Source organism: Panulirus ornatus, chromosome 7, assembly GCF_036320965.1.
Source record: "Panulirus ornatus isolate Po-2019 chromosome 7, ASM3632096v1, whole genome shotgun sequence".
NCBI lineage: Eukaryota > Metazoa > Arthropoda > Malacostraca > Decapoda > Palinuridae > Panulirus > Panulirus ornatus.
In genome coordinates this window covers 24374197-24389128 of record NC_092230.1, presented here as the reverse complement: position 1 = coordinate 24389128, position 14932 = coordinate 24374197, and the positions used below count along the sequence as shown (strand labels likewise).

Sequence of the window (14932 nt, the reverse complement as noted above, 5' to 3'; positions counted from 1 at the left end):
TCAACAGTTCTACTTTATCTTGAATCGATATGGACTGGTGTTTATGTTTGACACCATGATTGACACTCTCATATGTCTTAGAAGCCATAGCTAGGGTTAAATTTAAGAAAAATAAGCTAAGAATCTCACAGAATTGTGGTATCATCACCAACAAGTGCAGTGTACAGAATGTAAATAAGCGCCCTACACACAACACCATCTGTGGCCGCCCAGTAAACTAGTCTGGTGGCCGTGGTAATTTCAAGTTCCCTCATGTAATTTGTCTGGAGTAAAGGTGCCGCCGAACCATCAGTTGCCAGAAAATCTGTGGTGTATCTGTAGTTATAAATCTCATCATGTACTAAGTACAGATATGACAAAAAAAGAAAAAAAAAGATACAGCAGTATCAAATTCTAACCCAGACAGCTTTGGGTGAAATGTCTTACAGAAGCATTAACCAAAATTAAAGAGTTGGAATACCACACTCATCATATAAAATCCAAAATCAATTAGCATAAGAACAATACATATAGTCACAAATACTTGAGGAACTAATAACTCACATGGTGTAGGATTTATCAATTTTTCATCCAAAGAAATAAGGAAATACAGTTGTTACACAATGGAATCACATGGAAAGGTTCCATGACAAATGAGAATAAAAAAATACTATATAACATATCACAAACTGTAAGTACAGGATTCTAATGCTGACAATCTTTGGTAGACATGTCCTTACTAGTACTTCAAAAAGTCTGTCAAACAAAACAATAAATGAACAAATAATACAGACACACACCTTTCTTTGTCTTGGTGTAGTATAAAACTACCATAAAATTGGTAAATAAGTTTAATCTTCAGCATACATGGTCTTAAACTAACCTGAGGGAATACTTATGAGAATAATTTTCAAAAGTTGTTCTAACTGACTTATGCAGTAAAATAAACATAAAAAGTGGAAAATTTCTATGCTATATGTTCAGATGGGGAAATAAGAACTGAAAAAATAATAAAATTCTTGCAGGAAGTAATTCTCACAAGGTTTTATAGTAACAAAGAATTCCATACACTATCATAAGCTGGATTGGTGGGCTGGAGCAGAGGCAACTGTAACTGAAAGATTAAGTTTCAGATAGTGGTAAAGTACAGGCTCTCATAAAAGGAATGCCTAACTGTAACTGTAACAACATGGATTTGAAAATGAAACTTTCTTCGTTTTTAGAGAGAGGGAAACTCAAAAACTCTGAGAAAAAGTCCACTTATCAGGAAGTATATTGATTTAAAGTTTCTTTTATTTGGAGGAACAGGGGTAATAATTATCCAACATGTACCATTTAAAACAAACCCTCAAATCTTTACAAATGAGAAACAAAAATGTTTAAACTGATATTCTTTTGCTTCTATAAGAGGATATATCAAGAGCCCCAAAATAATTAACAAAAACTGTCAAGTTCATATCATTTGTCAGAGGTTTCACTATATTTAGTTCATTGGACAAAAATCAAAAGTCAATTTCTAGAAGAAAAGATTTTGAGTAACTGAAACTTGCTGTTCCTCTGTCAACATTTCTATCAAATAGGATATCATACCAGAAGCAAAGAAAATGTACTTAATGGAAACATGAGGAAATGATCACACAAGAAAGATGAACAGAGGCAGGCAACCAACTGTGTTTTACAACTGGCAGTTGAAGGGTAAGAGACCTGTTCAAATACCCCATAAATGATGGAAGGATGACAGTGATGCAGGGGAAAGGATGATATAAAACTGACAGAGCTGTAGCAGGACATGGAGGTAGGGGAAACCTTTGAAAGAACAGCAGCTGACAGGGCCTATGTCCATGTCCCACTTGGTGTATAAAGGTAATGGGAAAAAATAAACAGTGGTATACCGGCTAAAATTGTAAAGTAAAAGTATAATTCAGAATTCACATGAAATGGTGAGATAAACAGGTTTGACTGGGATATGGGAAAATGAATAATACCCATATATTTCCTGCAGGTTGTAGTAGACAACTTAAGATAGACAGGAGTGGGGATTGGAAATTCTTCTCTTCTGTACTATTATTTTCCAAAAGAAGGAACAGATGATGGAGCCAAATTTGAATTTTTTCATGTGGGTTCAGTTGTCTGTTCCTGATCCTATCCTGATAAAGTGGGAAAAGGCAAACAGATATGAAAAAAAGTATAATTAATCAAAATGGATTACATAAAATGGTCCATGGAATTTGGTGAGTTTGAACGTTTCACACTTAACTATTACTGGCATGTGATTTTCAGTAGGTTTCATTATGCCGCATATTTCAGAATTTTCCCAATCATATTTCAATAAACCACAGGTCTTTTACTCACCATATATCATGTTACCTGCAGCTCTACCTAGCCTGCAGAGACATTTAAAAGGCTCAATTACCTAAGGAAATCATAGTTGGAAATGTTTAGTGTTCCCTGATGCAGGTCCCCTTATCCTGATGTACAGTGTAAATAAATAAAGCTCTGTAGCACTCTTATCTCTGGGGATGGGGAGAAAGAATACTTCCCACGCATTCCTCACATACTGTGGAAGGCCACTAAAGGGGACGGGAGCAGGGGGGCTGGAAACCCTTCCCTCCTTGTATTTTAACTTTCTAAAAGGGGAAACAGGAGAAGGTGTCACGCAGGGAGTGCTCATCCCCCTCGAAGACTCAGATTGGGGTGTCTAAATGTGTGTGGATGTAACCAAGATGAGAAAAAAGGAGAGACAGGTAGTATGTTTGAGGAAAGGAACCTGGATGTTTTGGCTCTGAGTGAAATGAAGCTCAAGGGTAAAGAGGAAGAGTGGTTTGGGAATGTCTTGGGAGTAAAGTCAGGGGTTAGTGAGAGGACAAGAGCAAGGGAAGGAGTAGCACTACTCCTGAAACAGGAGTGGTGGGAGTATGTGACAGAGTGTAAGAAAGTAAACTCTAGATTGAAATAGGTAAAACTGAAAATGGATGGAGAGAGATGGGTTATTATTGGTGCATATGCAGCTGGGCATGAGAAGAAAGATCATGAGAGGCAAGTGTTTTGGGAGAAGCTGAGTGAGTGTGTTAGTAGTTTTGATGCATGAGACCAGGTTATAGTGATTGGTGATTTGAATGCAAAGGTGAATCATGTGGCAGTTGAGGGAATAATTGGTGTACATGGGGTGTTCAGTGTTGTAAATGGAAATGGTGAAGAGCTTGTAGATTTATGTACTGAAAAAGGAATGGTGATTGGGAATACCTGGCTCAAAAAGAGAGATATACATAAGTATACATATGTAAGTAGGAGAGATGACCAGAGAGCATTATTGGATTATGTGTTAATTGATAGGCACGCAAAAGAGAGACTTTTAGATGTTAATGAGCTGAGAGGTGCAACTGGAGGGTGTCTGATCATTATCTTGTGGAGGCGAAGGTGAAGATTTGTAGAGGTTTTCAGAAAAGAAGAGAGAATGTTGGGGTGAAGAGAGTGGTGAGAGTAAGTGAGCTTGGGAAGGAGACTTGTCTGAGGAAGTACCAGGAGAGACTGAATACAGAATGAAAAAAGGTGACAACAAAAGACATAAGGGGAGTGGGGGAGGAATGGGATGTATTTAGGGAATCAGTGATGGCTTATGCAAAAGGTGCTTGTGGCATGAGAAGCGTGGGAAGTGGGTAGATTAGAAAGGAAAGTGAATGGTGGGATGAAGAAGTAAGATTATTAGTGAAAGAGAAGAGAGAGGCATTTGGACGATTTTTGCAGGGAAATAATGCAAATGAGTGGGAGATGTATAAAAGAAAGAGGCAGGAGGTCAAGAGAAAGGTGCAAGAGGTGAAAAAGAGGGCAAATGAGAGTTGGGGTGAGAGAGTATCATTAAATTTTAGGGAGAATAAAAAGATGTTTTGGAAGGAGGTAAATAAAGTGCGTGAGACAAGGGAACAAATGGGAACTTCAGTGAAGGGGGCTAATAGGGAGGTGATAACAAGTAGTGGTGATGTGAGAAGGAGATGGAATGAGTATTTTGAAGGTTTGTTGAATGTGTTTGATGATAGAGTGGCAAATATAGGGTGTTATGGTCGAGGTGGTGTGCAAAGTGATAGGGTTAAGGAGAATGATTTGGAAAACAGAGAGGAGGTAGTAAAAGATCTGCGGAAGATGAAAGCCGGCAAGGCAGCAGGTTTGGATGGTATTGCAGTGGAATTTATCAAAAATGGGGGTGACTGTGTTGTTGACTGGTTGGTAAGGTTATCTAATGTATGTATGACTCTTGGTGAGGTGCCTGAGGATTGGCAGAATGTTTGCATAGTGCCACTGTACAAAGGCAAAGGGGATAAAAGTGAGTGCTCAAATTACAAAGGTATAAGTTTGTTGAGTAGTCCTGGGAAATTATATGGGAGGGTATTGATTGAGAGGGTGAAGGCACGTACAGAGCATCAGATTGCGGAAGAGCAGTGTGGTTTCTGAAGTGGTAGAGGATGTGTGGATCTGGTGTTTGCTTTGAAGAATGTATGTGAGAAATACTTAGAAAAGCAAATGGTTTGTATGTGGCATTGATGGATTTGGAGAAGGCATATGATAGAGTTGATACAGATGCTCTGTGGAAGGTATCAAGAATATATGGTGTGGGAGGCAAGTTGTTAGAAGCAGTGAAAAGTTTTTATCAAGGATGTAAGGTATGTGTACGTGTAGGAAGAGAGGAAAGTGATTGGTTCTCAGTGAATGAAGGTTTGCGGCAGGGGTGTGTGATGTCTCCATGGTTGTTTAATTTGTTTATGGATGGGGTTGTTAGGGAGGTGAATGCAAGAGTTTTGGAAGGAGGGGCAAGTATGCAGTCTGTTGTGGATGAGAGAACTTGGGAAGTGAGTCGGTTGTTGTTCGCTGATGATACAGCGCTAGTGGCTGATTCGTGTGAGAAACTGCAGAAGCTGGTGACTGAATTTGGTAAAGTGTGTGAAATAAGAAAGCTGAGAGTAAATGTGAAAAGCAAGGTTATTAGGTACAGCAGGGTTGAGGGACAAGTCAACTGGGAGGTAAGTTTGAATGGAGAAAAACTGGAGGAAGTGAAGTGTTTTAGACATCTGAGAGTGGATTTGGCAGCGGATGGAACCATGGAAGTGGAAGTGAATCATAGGGTGGGTGAGGGGGCGAAAGTTCTGGGAGCGTTGAAGAATGTGTGGAAGTCGAGAACATTATCTCGGAAAGCAAAAATAGGTATGTTTGAAGGAACAGTGATTCCAACAATGATATATATGGTTGGGAGGCATGAGCTACAGATAGAGTTGTGCAGAGGAGGGTAGATGTGCTGGAAATGAGATGTCTGAGGACAATATGTGGTGTGAGGTGGTTTGATCGAGTATGTAATGTAAGGGTAAGAGAGATGTGTGGTAGTAAAAAGAGTGTGGTTGAAAGAGCAGAAGAGGGTGTTCTGAAATGGTTTGGTCACATGGAGAGAATGAGTGAGGAAAGATTGACAAAGAGGATATATGTGTAAGAGGTGGAGGGAACGGGGAAAAGTGGGAGTCCAAATTGGAGGTGGAAAGATGGAGTGAAAAAATTTTCAGTGATCGGGGCCTGAACATGCAGGAGGGTGAAAGGCGTGCAAAGGAATAGAGTAAATTGGAATGATGGGGAATACCGGGGTCAACGTGCTGTCAATGGATTGAACCAGGGCATGTGAAACGTCTGGGGTAAACCATGGAAAGTTCTGTGGGGCCTGGATGTGGAAAGGGAGCTTTGGTTTCGGTATATCATTACATGACAGCTAGAGACTGAGTGTGAACGAATGCGGCCTTTGTTGTCTTTTCCTAGCGCTACCTTGCGCACATGAGGGGGAGGGGGTTATTATTTCATGTGTGGCAAGGTGGCGATGGGAATGAATAAAGGCAGACAGTATGAATTATGTACATATGTATATGTCTGTGTGTGTATATATGTATACAGTGAGATGTATAGGTATGTATATTTGCGTGTGTGGACGTGTATGTGGGTGGGTTGGGCCATTCTTTCATCTGTTTCCTTTCACTACCTCACTACTGTGGGAGACAGCGACAAAGCAAATTTTATTTATTTATTTTGCTTTGTCGCTGTCTCCCGCGTTTGCGAGGTAGCGCAAGGAAACAGACGAAAGAAATGGCCCAACCCACCCCCATACACATGTATATACATACACGTCCACACACGCAAATATACATACCCATACATCTCAATGTTCACACATATATACACACAGACAAATACATATATACACATGCACACGATTCACACTGCCTTTATTCATTCCCATTGCCACCTTGCCACACATGGAATAACATCCCCCTTCCCCCTCATGTGTGCAAGGTAACGCTAGGAAAAGACAACAAAGGCCCCATTCGTTCACACTCAGTCTCTAGCTGTCATGTAATAATGCCCGAAACCACAGCTCCCTTTCCACATCCAGGCCCCACAGAACTTTCCATGGCTTACCCCAGACGCTTCACATGCCCTGATTCAATCCATTGACAGCACGTCTACCCCGGTATACCACATCGATCCAATTCACTCTATTCCTTGCCCGCCTTTCACCCTCATGCATGTTCAGGCCCCGATCACTCAGAATCTTTTTCACTCCATCTTTCCACCTCCAATTTGGTCTCCCACTTCTCCTCGTTCCCTCCACCTCCGACACATATATCCTCTTGGTCAATCTTTCCTCACTCATTCTCTCCATGTGCCCAAACCATTTCAAAACACCCTCCTCTGCTCTCTCAACCACGCTCTTTTTATTTCCACACATCTCTCTTACCCTTACACTACTTACTCGATCAAACCACCTCACATCACATATTGTCCTCAAACAAATAAAAATAAATAAATAAATATAGCACTCTTAAGATGATAATGGCAAACTACCTTATTTGGACATATCAGGATACCATGTGGAATGATTCTAAAAATAATCTTACACGAAGACTCGGTGTCCAAGGAAAACAGGATGATGAAAGTAAAGGATGACGCAGTGGTCAATGGGTAAGCAGTGGCTTTTAATTGTGGTAGTGTGCAATTGACTGAAATTGATTTATTCAGGTCAAGTAAATCAGGAAAGGAATTTCTGCAACTCTAAATGTTTAATTTACTCTTTCATGGTCCTGCTGCCTTCACTTTGCAAATTCCTATTCAGGCATTTCAAACCTATAAATAAAAATATTATCACAAAATAAAACTAATGTCAAATAAATGAAGAAATGATGTTCATATCTTGTACACGATTCTTAACAACAAAAGATAAAAATCATGGAATTTAGTATTGAGAAATATGTCTCCTTCACATTCTAAAGACCAGTTTAAGGGTCAATTTATAGCAAAGAAATATCAGATACAGGATTTCCTACTCCTTCAAAAGATGCAAGTGAAACTAAAAACTAGCAATTATCAAAATCAGTTCCTATTCTTAGTAAATTATATATATTTTTCGTACATATTTGCCATTTCCCGCATTAGCATGGTAGTGTTAAGAAGAGAGGACTGAACCTTATATGGAATATCCTCACTAGGCCCCCTGTTACATCACCAACACTGAGCAATTCTCATCAAAAGGATATTACCCTACTTGTACAGGCAATGAACAAAGAATATCACTCTGCTACAAAACCACATTAGGTACACCATATGCAACATAATCAGCTGAAAAAACTTAATACAATTTGACCCACGAAAAGTCATGAGTATTACAAAACAGATGCTACAGATTCTGAAGGCTGAATGCTAGTATATACCTTAGTATCTAGGTGAGAAGATACAGCCTTCAGTTACTCCTGAAGTATAAAATATACAACTGTAACAGTAATAATACAGAGATGCTAGTTTAAAATGATACATAAGAAAATTTCTCATAATAAAACCTTGGAATGACAAATTCCTCCCCTTGAACGAATATGTGCATATCAGTGAGCAAAGCATAGCTTGACAGATGGTAGGCATAAGAATGTTAGAAAGTTACACCTCCTGTACACTCTTGTGCAGTTTAAAATATTTAAAATATTCACTAATGCGACTGCATTTATTTCAATACTTATAAATGATATTTCAACAAGTTCACACTGCATAAAATAAATGACAAGAGTTTAGCTTAAAGGACTGAAAAAATGTTTTTAAGATATGACAAGAGAAAAAAATGGGAAAACTTTTGATAAACATATTTAGCAAGTATATATGAGATCAAAACTATCAAAATACATGCCATGGTGAAGAACTGTTAGCAAGAAAAGCTGAAATCATAATAACAGGAAAGTGTAAGAAGGAAAGCTTTAGATGATTCAGGCACCTTATGGGGTTTATATACCACAAACAGAGAAGAACTAAATTAACATCAGACTCATTACCTCATTTTTGTGAAGTGCATTTACAGGTTAAAATAGTATACCAGGTTTTGGTATGCATCATATTCATTTGCAACAAAAAGTTTTCTTGCCCTCCCCCCTCCCTTGAATTTTGATGGCTACCTGATTTTGGTATGCATCATTTTTCTCTTACAACACATTCCTTACATCTATATATCACCTTCATTCATAACTCTGAATACACCACGAAGCACCTGTTTGCCAACTTCTTTCCCTTGGTTTCCCTTCCATGTTAGGTCACTACGATCCAATAGCTGATTCAGTTCTTCCTTTGTGAAAACTAAAATGAAAAAAAATTTATTAATTTGTATTTACTCCAACATAACCTTTTCACATCATTTAGGAATATGGTATAAGACAATTAATGTGAATTCAAAAATGAGGACAAAAGAAAAGGAATAAAAGTATAAAACCCATTTCCACAAGATGTTAAATGAGAACCTAAATGATAACGGTGAAACAGGACAAGGTGAGGAGGAATGTGTGTCATGGCAGTTGGCAAGATCACCAACCCAGTTACTGCAGATGTGCCAAATACTGTATGGTATGCCTCTGGCAGCTGACTATAAATGTGCCATAAAAGTTCTAGAGATTTCAAATCTCACACATGGTAAATAAGGGAGTAATGAGTCAGAAAACAACTACTGGCAAATCAGACGATGTTTTCATATCCTTGCCTACACCATTTCTAATTGGCTGGTCATCAAAATTATAGAAGAACAGTGCAACATCAATGCACCCAGGACAGTAGAGGAAAGTCCCACTTATTATGAGGATTTGCTGGATAACCTTGACTGTGATAGCTTCAAGGATAGCACTGTAAACCTAAAAGTCATCTTTTTTCTGATGATGTGGGGTAACAGAGAAAAGGAAGAACAATAACATATATCACCTAGGAGCAACGACGATGAGCCTGAGCCAAGCAACCGAAAGTAATTGTGGAATGGAGGCCTGAGATTGCTTTACCATAGATGTATGGTCAAGCAGCTGCCACCATCTTCACACAACCACAATCTACTTTTGATCAAAGGAACTTAGGTCTGACAAGTGCTTACACTGACTGATGCTACTAAAGACCTGAACTATTTGCAAGTGATATGACAGATACGATTGAGATAAGCAAATAAAACTGCTAAAAATCTTCTCCAAACAGAAAGAGGAGAAAACTCACAGACAATAATAGAGGTGAAATGTATAGGCTATTGTGTGTTAAAATCATACCGGACAATCACTTCCACTGAACAAAACACCAACCATTCTAGGCATCACATACAACACACACTCACAATTCACTCCCTAAGAGTGGAAAATGTTGAAAAGAGAAGTATAGAAAAAAAATTGTACACAGTAGAGAAACTCTAGATTCACTTAACAGCATGAATCCAATCTGTTAATACATCAGTGATGTGTGCAGACAATTAATACATGAAATATCAAAGAAAGATCATAACATTCAGTTTAAATGCCCTTGTATGGGAAGTGAATATATTAGATAGCCAAAAGAGTAGCTGAAAAAGCTGAAATGAACATTACATGTATTCAAACCCTAAAACAAGTAAAGAGTAAAATAAGGACCACACAATCTGAAGAAGACTTAAGAACAAGTGAAACTCATGAAAAAGTGATATGATGACTTTATGTGCATGTTCTCATGAATACAAATTTTACATACAGGAAAGGTAAAGCAACTGGAACGACTCAGTGTATATGAGGTTAAGATCAGGTTAAAAATATTATTAGCAATTTGCAACTGAAAAACGTGAAGAGGACAAAGAATGCAGACTGTATATAACTCCTGGATCCCACACCCTGCCACATCATGTACTTGAATGTCCATCACTTTACGAGGAAAGAAATGCTGAGATACATAATATACAGCAAAAATAGACTGGATGTCCCCACTATATGAAGACAGAACAAGATATTAGAGAAATTTGGACATTCTGCACAAAGGATATATCTGTAAGTATTCATAATGAAATTATTTGAGTAAAGCACTGTCTAGATTTATGACAGCCCTATGAGGCACATCACTGGACAAATCTACACTAAATTCACTCCCCACACCAATAACATCGACATAAAACAAAATACAATCTAAATGCCCTATAAACACAAAGACAATAAATTTGGACAAGAAAAAGAATCCCTTTAAAATCCACTAAAAACAATTCACCCATTCTAATCTAAACTGATCATCACCACCATGGTCTTCCATCCTCTCAAAAGAAAATACAGCTTTAAAAAACAAACTACAGCACTTGGGACAATCACTGGCTGCCTAGCCACTATAGACATTCAACACCTACATAACTAAAGAAAGATTCCCCAAATGTAATCCCATCTCACTATGCTCAACACTTAACTCTATGCAATAATACAAAATCCCTCCCACCCAAACCACTCCATAACAAACCTTAACCCCCAAGTAAAAATCAAAAAGCTTACCTGCCCCACACGTCAGCAACCTATTCACAGATTCCCCTACCCCCAACAAAAATAACATCAACAAAATACATTATTATTTTCTTTTATTATACTTTGTCGCTGTCTCCCGCGTTTGCGAGGTAGCGCAAGGAAACAGACGAAAGAAATGGCCCAACCCCCCCCATACACATGTATATACATACGTCCACACACGCAAATATACATACCTACACAGCTTTCCATGGTTTACCCCAGACGCTTCACATACCTTGATTCAATCCACTGACAGCACGTCAACTCCGGTATACCACATCGCTCCAATTCACTCTATTCCTTGCCCTCCTTTCACCCTCCTGCATGTTCAGGCCCCGATCACACAAAATCTTTTTCACTCCATCTTTCCACCTCCAATTTGGTCTCCCTCTTCTCCTCATTCCCTCCACCTCCGACACATATATCCTCTTGGTCAATCTTTCCTCACTCATTCTCTCCATGTGCCCAAACCACTTCAAAACACCCTCTTCTGCTCTCTCAACCACGCTCTTTTTATTTCCACAAATCTCTCTTACCCTTACGTTACTCACTCGATCAAACCACCTCACACCACACATTGTCCTCAAACATCTCATTTCCAGCACATCCATCCTCCTGCGCACAACTCTATCCATAGCCCACGCCTCGCAACCATACAACATTGTTGGAACCACTATTCCTTCAAACATACCCATTTTTGCTTTCCGAGATAATGTTCTCGACTTCCACACATTCTTCAAGGCCCCCAGAATTTTCGCCCCCTCCCCCACCCTATGATCCACTTCCGCTTCCATGGTTCCATCCGCTGCCAGATCCACTCCCAGATATCTAAAACACTTCACTTCCTCCAGTTTTTCTCCATTCAAACTCACCTCCCAATTGACTTGACCCTCAACCCTACTGTACCTAATAACCTTGCTCTTATTCACATTTACACTTAACTTTCTTCTTCCACACACTTTACCAAACTCAGTCACCAGCTTCTGCAGTTTCTCACATGAATCAGCCACCAGCGCTGTATCATCAGCGAACAACAACTGACTCACTTCCCAAGCTCTCTCATCCCCAACAGACTTCATACTTGCCCCTCTTTCCAAAACTCTTGCATTTACCTCCCTAACAACCCCATCCATAAACAAATTAAACAACCATGGAGACATCACACACCCCTGCCGCAAACCTACATTCACTGAGAACCAATCACTTTCCTCTCTTCCTACACGTAAACATGCCTTACATCCTCGATAACAACTTTTCACTGCTTCTAACAACTTTCCTCCCACACCATATATTCTTAATACCTTCCACAGAGCATCTCTATCAACTCTATCATATGCCTTCTCCAGATCCATAAATGCTACATACAAATCCATTTGCTTTTCTAAGTATTCCTCACATACATTCTTCAAAGCAAACACCTGATCCACATATCCTCTACCACTTCTGAAACCACACTGCTCTTCCCCAATCTGATGCTCTGTACATGCCTTCACCCTCTCAATCAATACCCTCCCATATAATTTACCAGGAATACTCAACAAACTTATACCTCTGTAATTTGAGCACTCACTCTTATCCCCTTTGCCTTTGTACAATGGCACTATGCACGCATTCTGCCAATCCTCAGGCACCTCACCATGAGTCATACATACATTAAATAACCTTACCAACCAGTCAACAATACAGTCACCCCCTTTTTTAATAAATTCCACTGCAATACCATCCAAACCTGCTGCCTTGCCGGCTTTCATCTTCCGCAAAGCTTTCACTACCTCTTCTCTGTTTACCAAATCATTTTCCCTAACCCTCTCACTTTGCACACCACCTCGACCAAAACACCCTATATCTGCCACTCTATCATCAAACACATTCAACAAACCTTCAAAATACTCACTCCATCTCCTCACATCACCACTACTTGTTATCACCTCCCCATTTGCGCCCTTCACTGAAGTTCCCATTTGCTCCCTTGTCTTACGCACTTTATTTACCTCCTTCCAGAACATCTTTTTATTCTCCCTAAAATTTAATGATACTCTCTCACCCCAACTCTCATTTGCCCTTTTTTTCACCTCTTGCACCTTTCTCTTGACCTCCTGTCTCTTTCTTTTATACATCTACCACTCAATTGCATTTTTTCCCTGCAAAAATCGTCCAAATGCCTCTCTCTTCTCTTTCACTAATACTCTTACTTCTTCATCCCACCACTCACTACCCTTTCTAATCAACCCACCTCCCACTCTTCTCATGCCACAAGCATCTTTTGCGCAATCCATCACTGATTCCCTAAATACATCCCATTCCTCCCCCACTCCCCTTACTTCCATTGTTCTCACCTTTTTCCATTCTGTACTCAGTCTCTCCTGGTACTTCCTCACACAGGTCTCCTTCCCAAGCTCACTTACTCTCACCACCCTCTTCACCCCAACATTCACTCTTCTTTTCTGAAAACCCATACAAATCTTCATCTTAGCCTCCACAAGATAATGATCAGACATCCCTCCAGTTGCACCTCTCAGCACATTAACATCCAAAAGTCTCTCTTTCGCACGCCTGTCAATTAACACGTAATCCAATACCGCTCTCTGGCCATCTCTCCTACTTACATAAGTATACTTATGTATATCTCGCTTTTTAAACCAGGTATTCCCAATCATCAGTCCTTTTTCAGCACATAAATACATACACACGGAAATAACATGACAAGCACAAGCACTATACACACCCATTCTCCTAGCTCAAGTCTTAAACTCCAATCCACCAGATAATATACCAATCAAAAAATTTCTCAGACGAACTACAGTCCTACTTTCCCGTCTATGCTCTAGTCATTATCCATCTCTGCAACACTACAAACAATGTTTTAACATGTCCCAAGACCCTTCATGTCCACAATATGACTACCACAAGGAAGATATCAAGTACTTATTACTTAATCACCCAGCACTCTCTGCATGTAGGTGCACACACAATATTGCTACACTTGAACTATGGTACTGACTGGTGGATCTGGTCTGCTTTCTAAGTGTTGCAGGAGCCTCATAAAGAGATACGACTCCTGAGGCAGTAGGTAGTCATATTCATTTATAATCAAATCAGGACTAGTTAATATGAAGAAGTGCTGGTGTTAATCAGGACATCTCTAATGGCTCCTACAGGCCAAGTTTGCAATACTTCCAATAGCAGGGAAATGTAAGCTGGATGTGGTCTGAGTGTTGCAGGAGCCTCATAAAGAGATAGGACTCCTGAGACAGTAAGTAGTCATTTTTTTATTTTTTTTTTTATTATACTTTGTCGCTGTCTCCCGCGTTTGCGAGGTAGCGCAAGGAAACAGACGAAAGAAATGGCCCAACCCCCCCATACACATGTATATACATACGTCCACACACGCAAATATATATACCTACACAGCTTTCCATGGTTTACCCCAGACGCTTCACATACCTTGATTCAATCCACTGACAGCACGTCAACCCCGGTATACCACATCGCTCCAATTCACTCTATTCCTTGCCCTCCTTTCACCCTCCTGCATGTTCAGGCCCCGATCACACAAAATCTTTTTCACTCCATCTTTCCACCTCCAATTTGGTCTCCCTCTTCTCCTCGTTCCCTCCACCTCCGACACATATATCCTCTTGGTCAATCTTTCCTCACTCATTCTCTCCATGTGCCCAAACCACTTCAAAACACCCTCTTCTGCTCTCTCAACCACGCTCTTTTTATTTCCACAAATCTCTCTTACCCTTACGTTACTCACTCGATCAAACCACCTCACACCACACATTGTCCTCAAACATCTCATTTCCAGCACATCCATCCTCCTGCGCACAACTCTATCCATAGCCCAAGCCTCGCAACCATACAACATTGTTGGAACCACTATTCCTTCAAACATACCCATTTTTGCTTTCCGAGATAATGTTCTCGACTTCCACACATTCTTCAAGGCCCCCAGAATTTTCGCCCCCTCCCCCACCCTATGATCCACTTCCGCTTCCATGGTTCCATCCGCTGCCAGATCCACTCCCAGATATCTAAAACACTTCACTTCCTCCAGTTTTTCTCCATTCAAACTCACCTCCCAATTGACTTGACCCTCAACCCTACTGTACCTAATAACCTTGCTCTTATTC

At 39.9% G+C, this 14932-nt stretch overlaps 1 protein-coding gene across 1 annotated transcript in view; it reads right to left on the bottom strand.

Moving 5' to 3' along the window:
• Positions 1–549: 549 nt before the first annotated feature.
• Positions 550–14932, bottom strand: part of LOC139749312 (uncharacterized) — a 276562-nt gene continuing 262179 nt past the window's right edge. Inside the window, exon 22 of the mRNA XM_071663037.1 lies at positions 550–8616. Coding sequence (XP_071519138.1) covers positions 8486–8616 — 131 coding nt within the window. The 3' untranslated portion in view covers positions 550–8485. The remainder of the gene's footprint in view (positions 8617–14932) is intronic.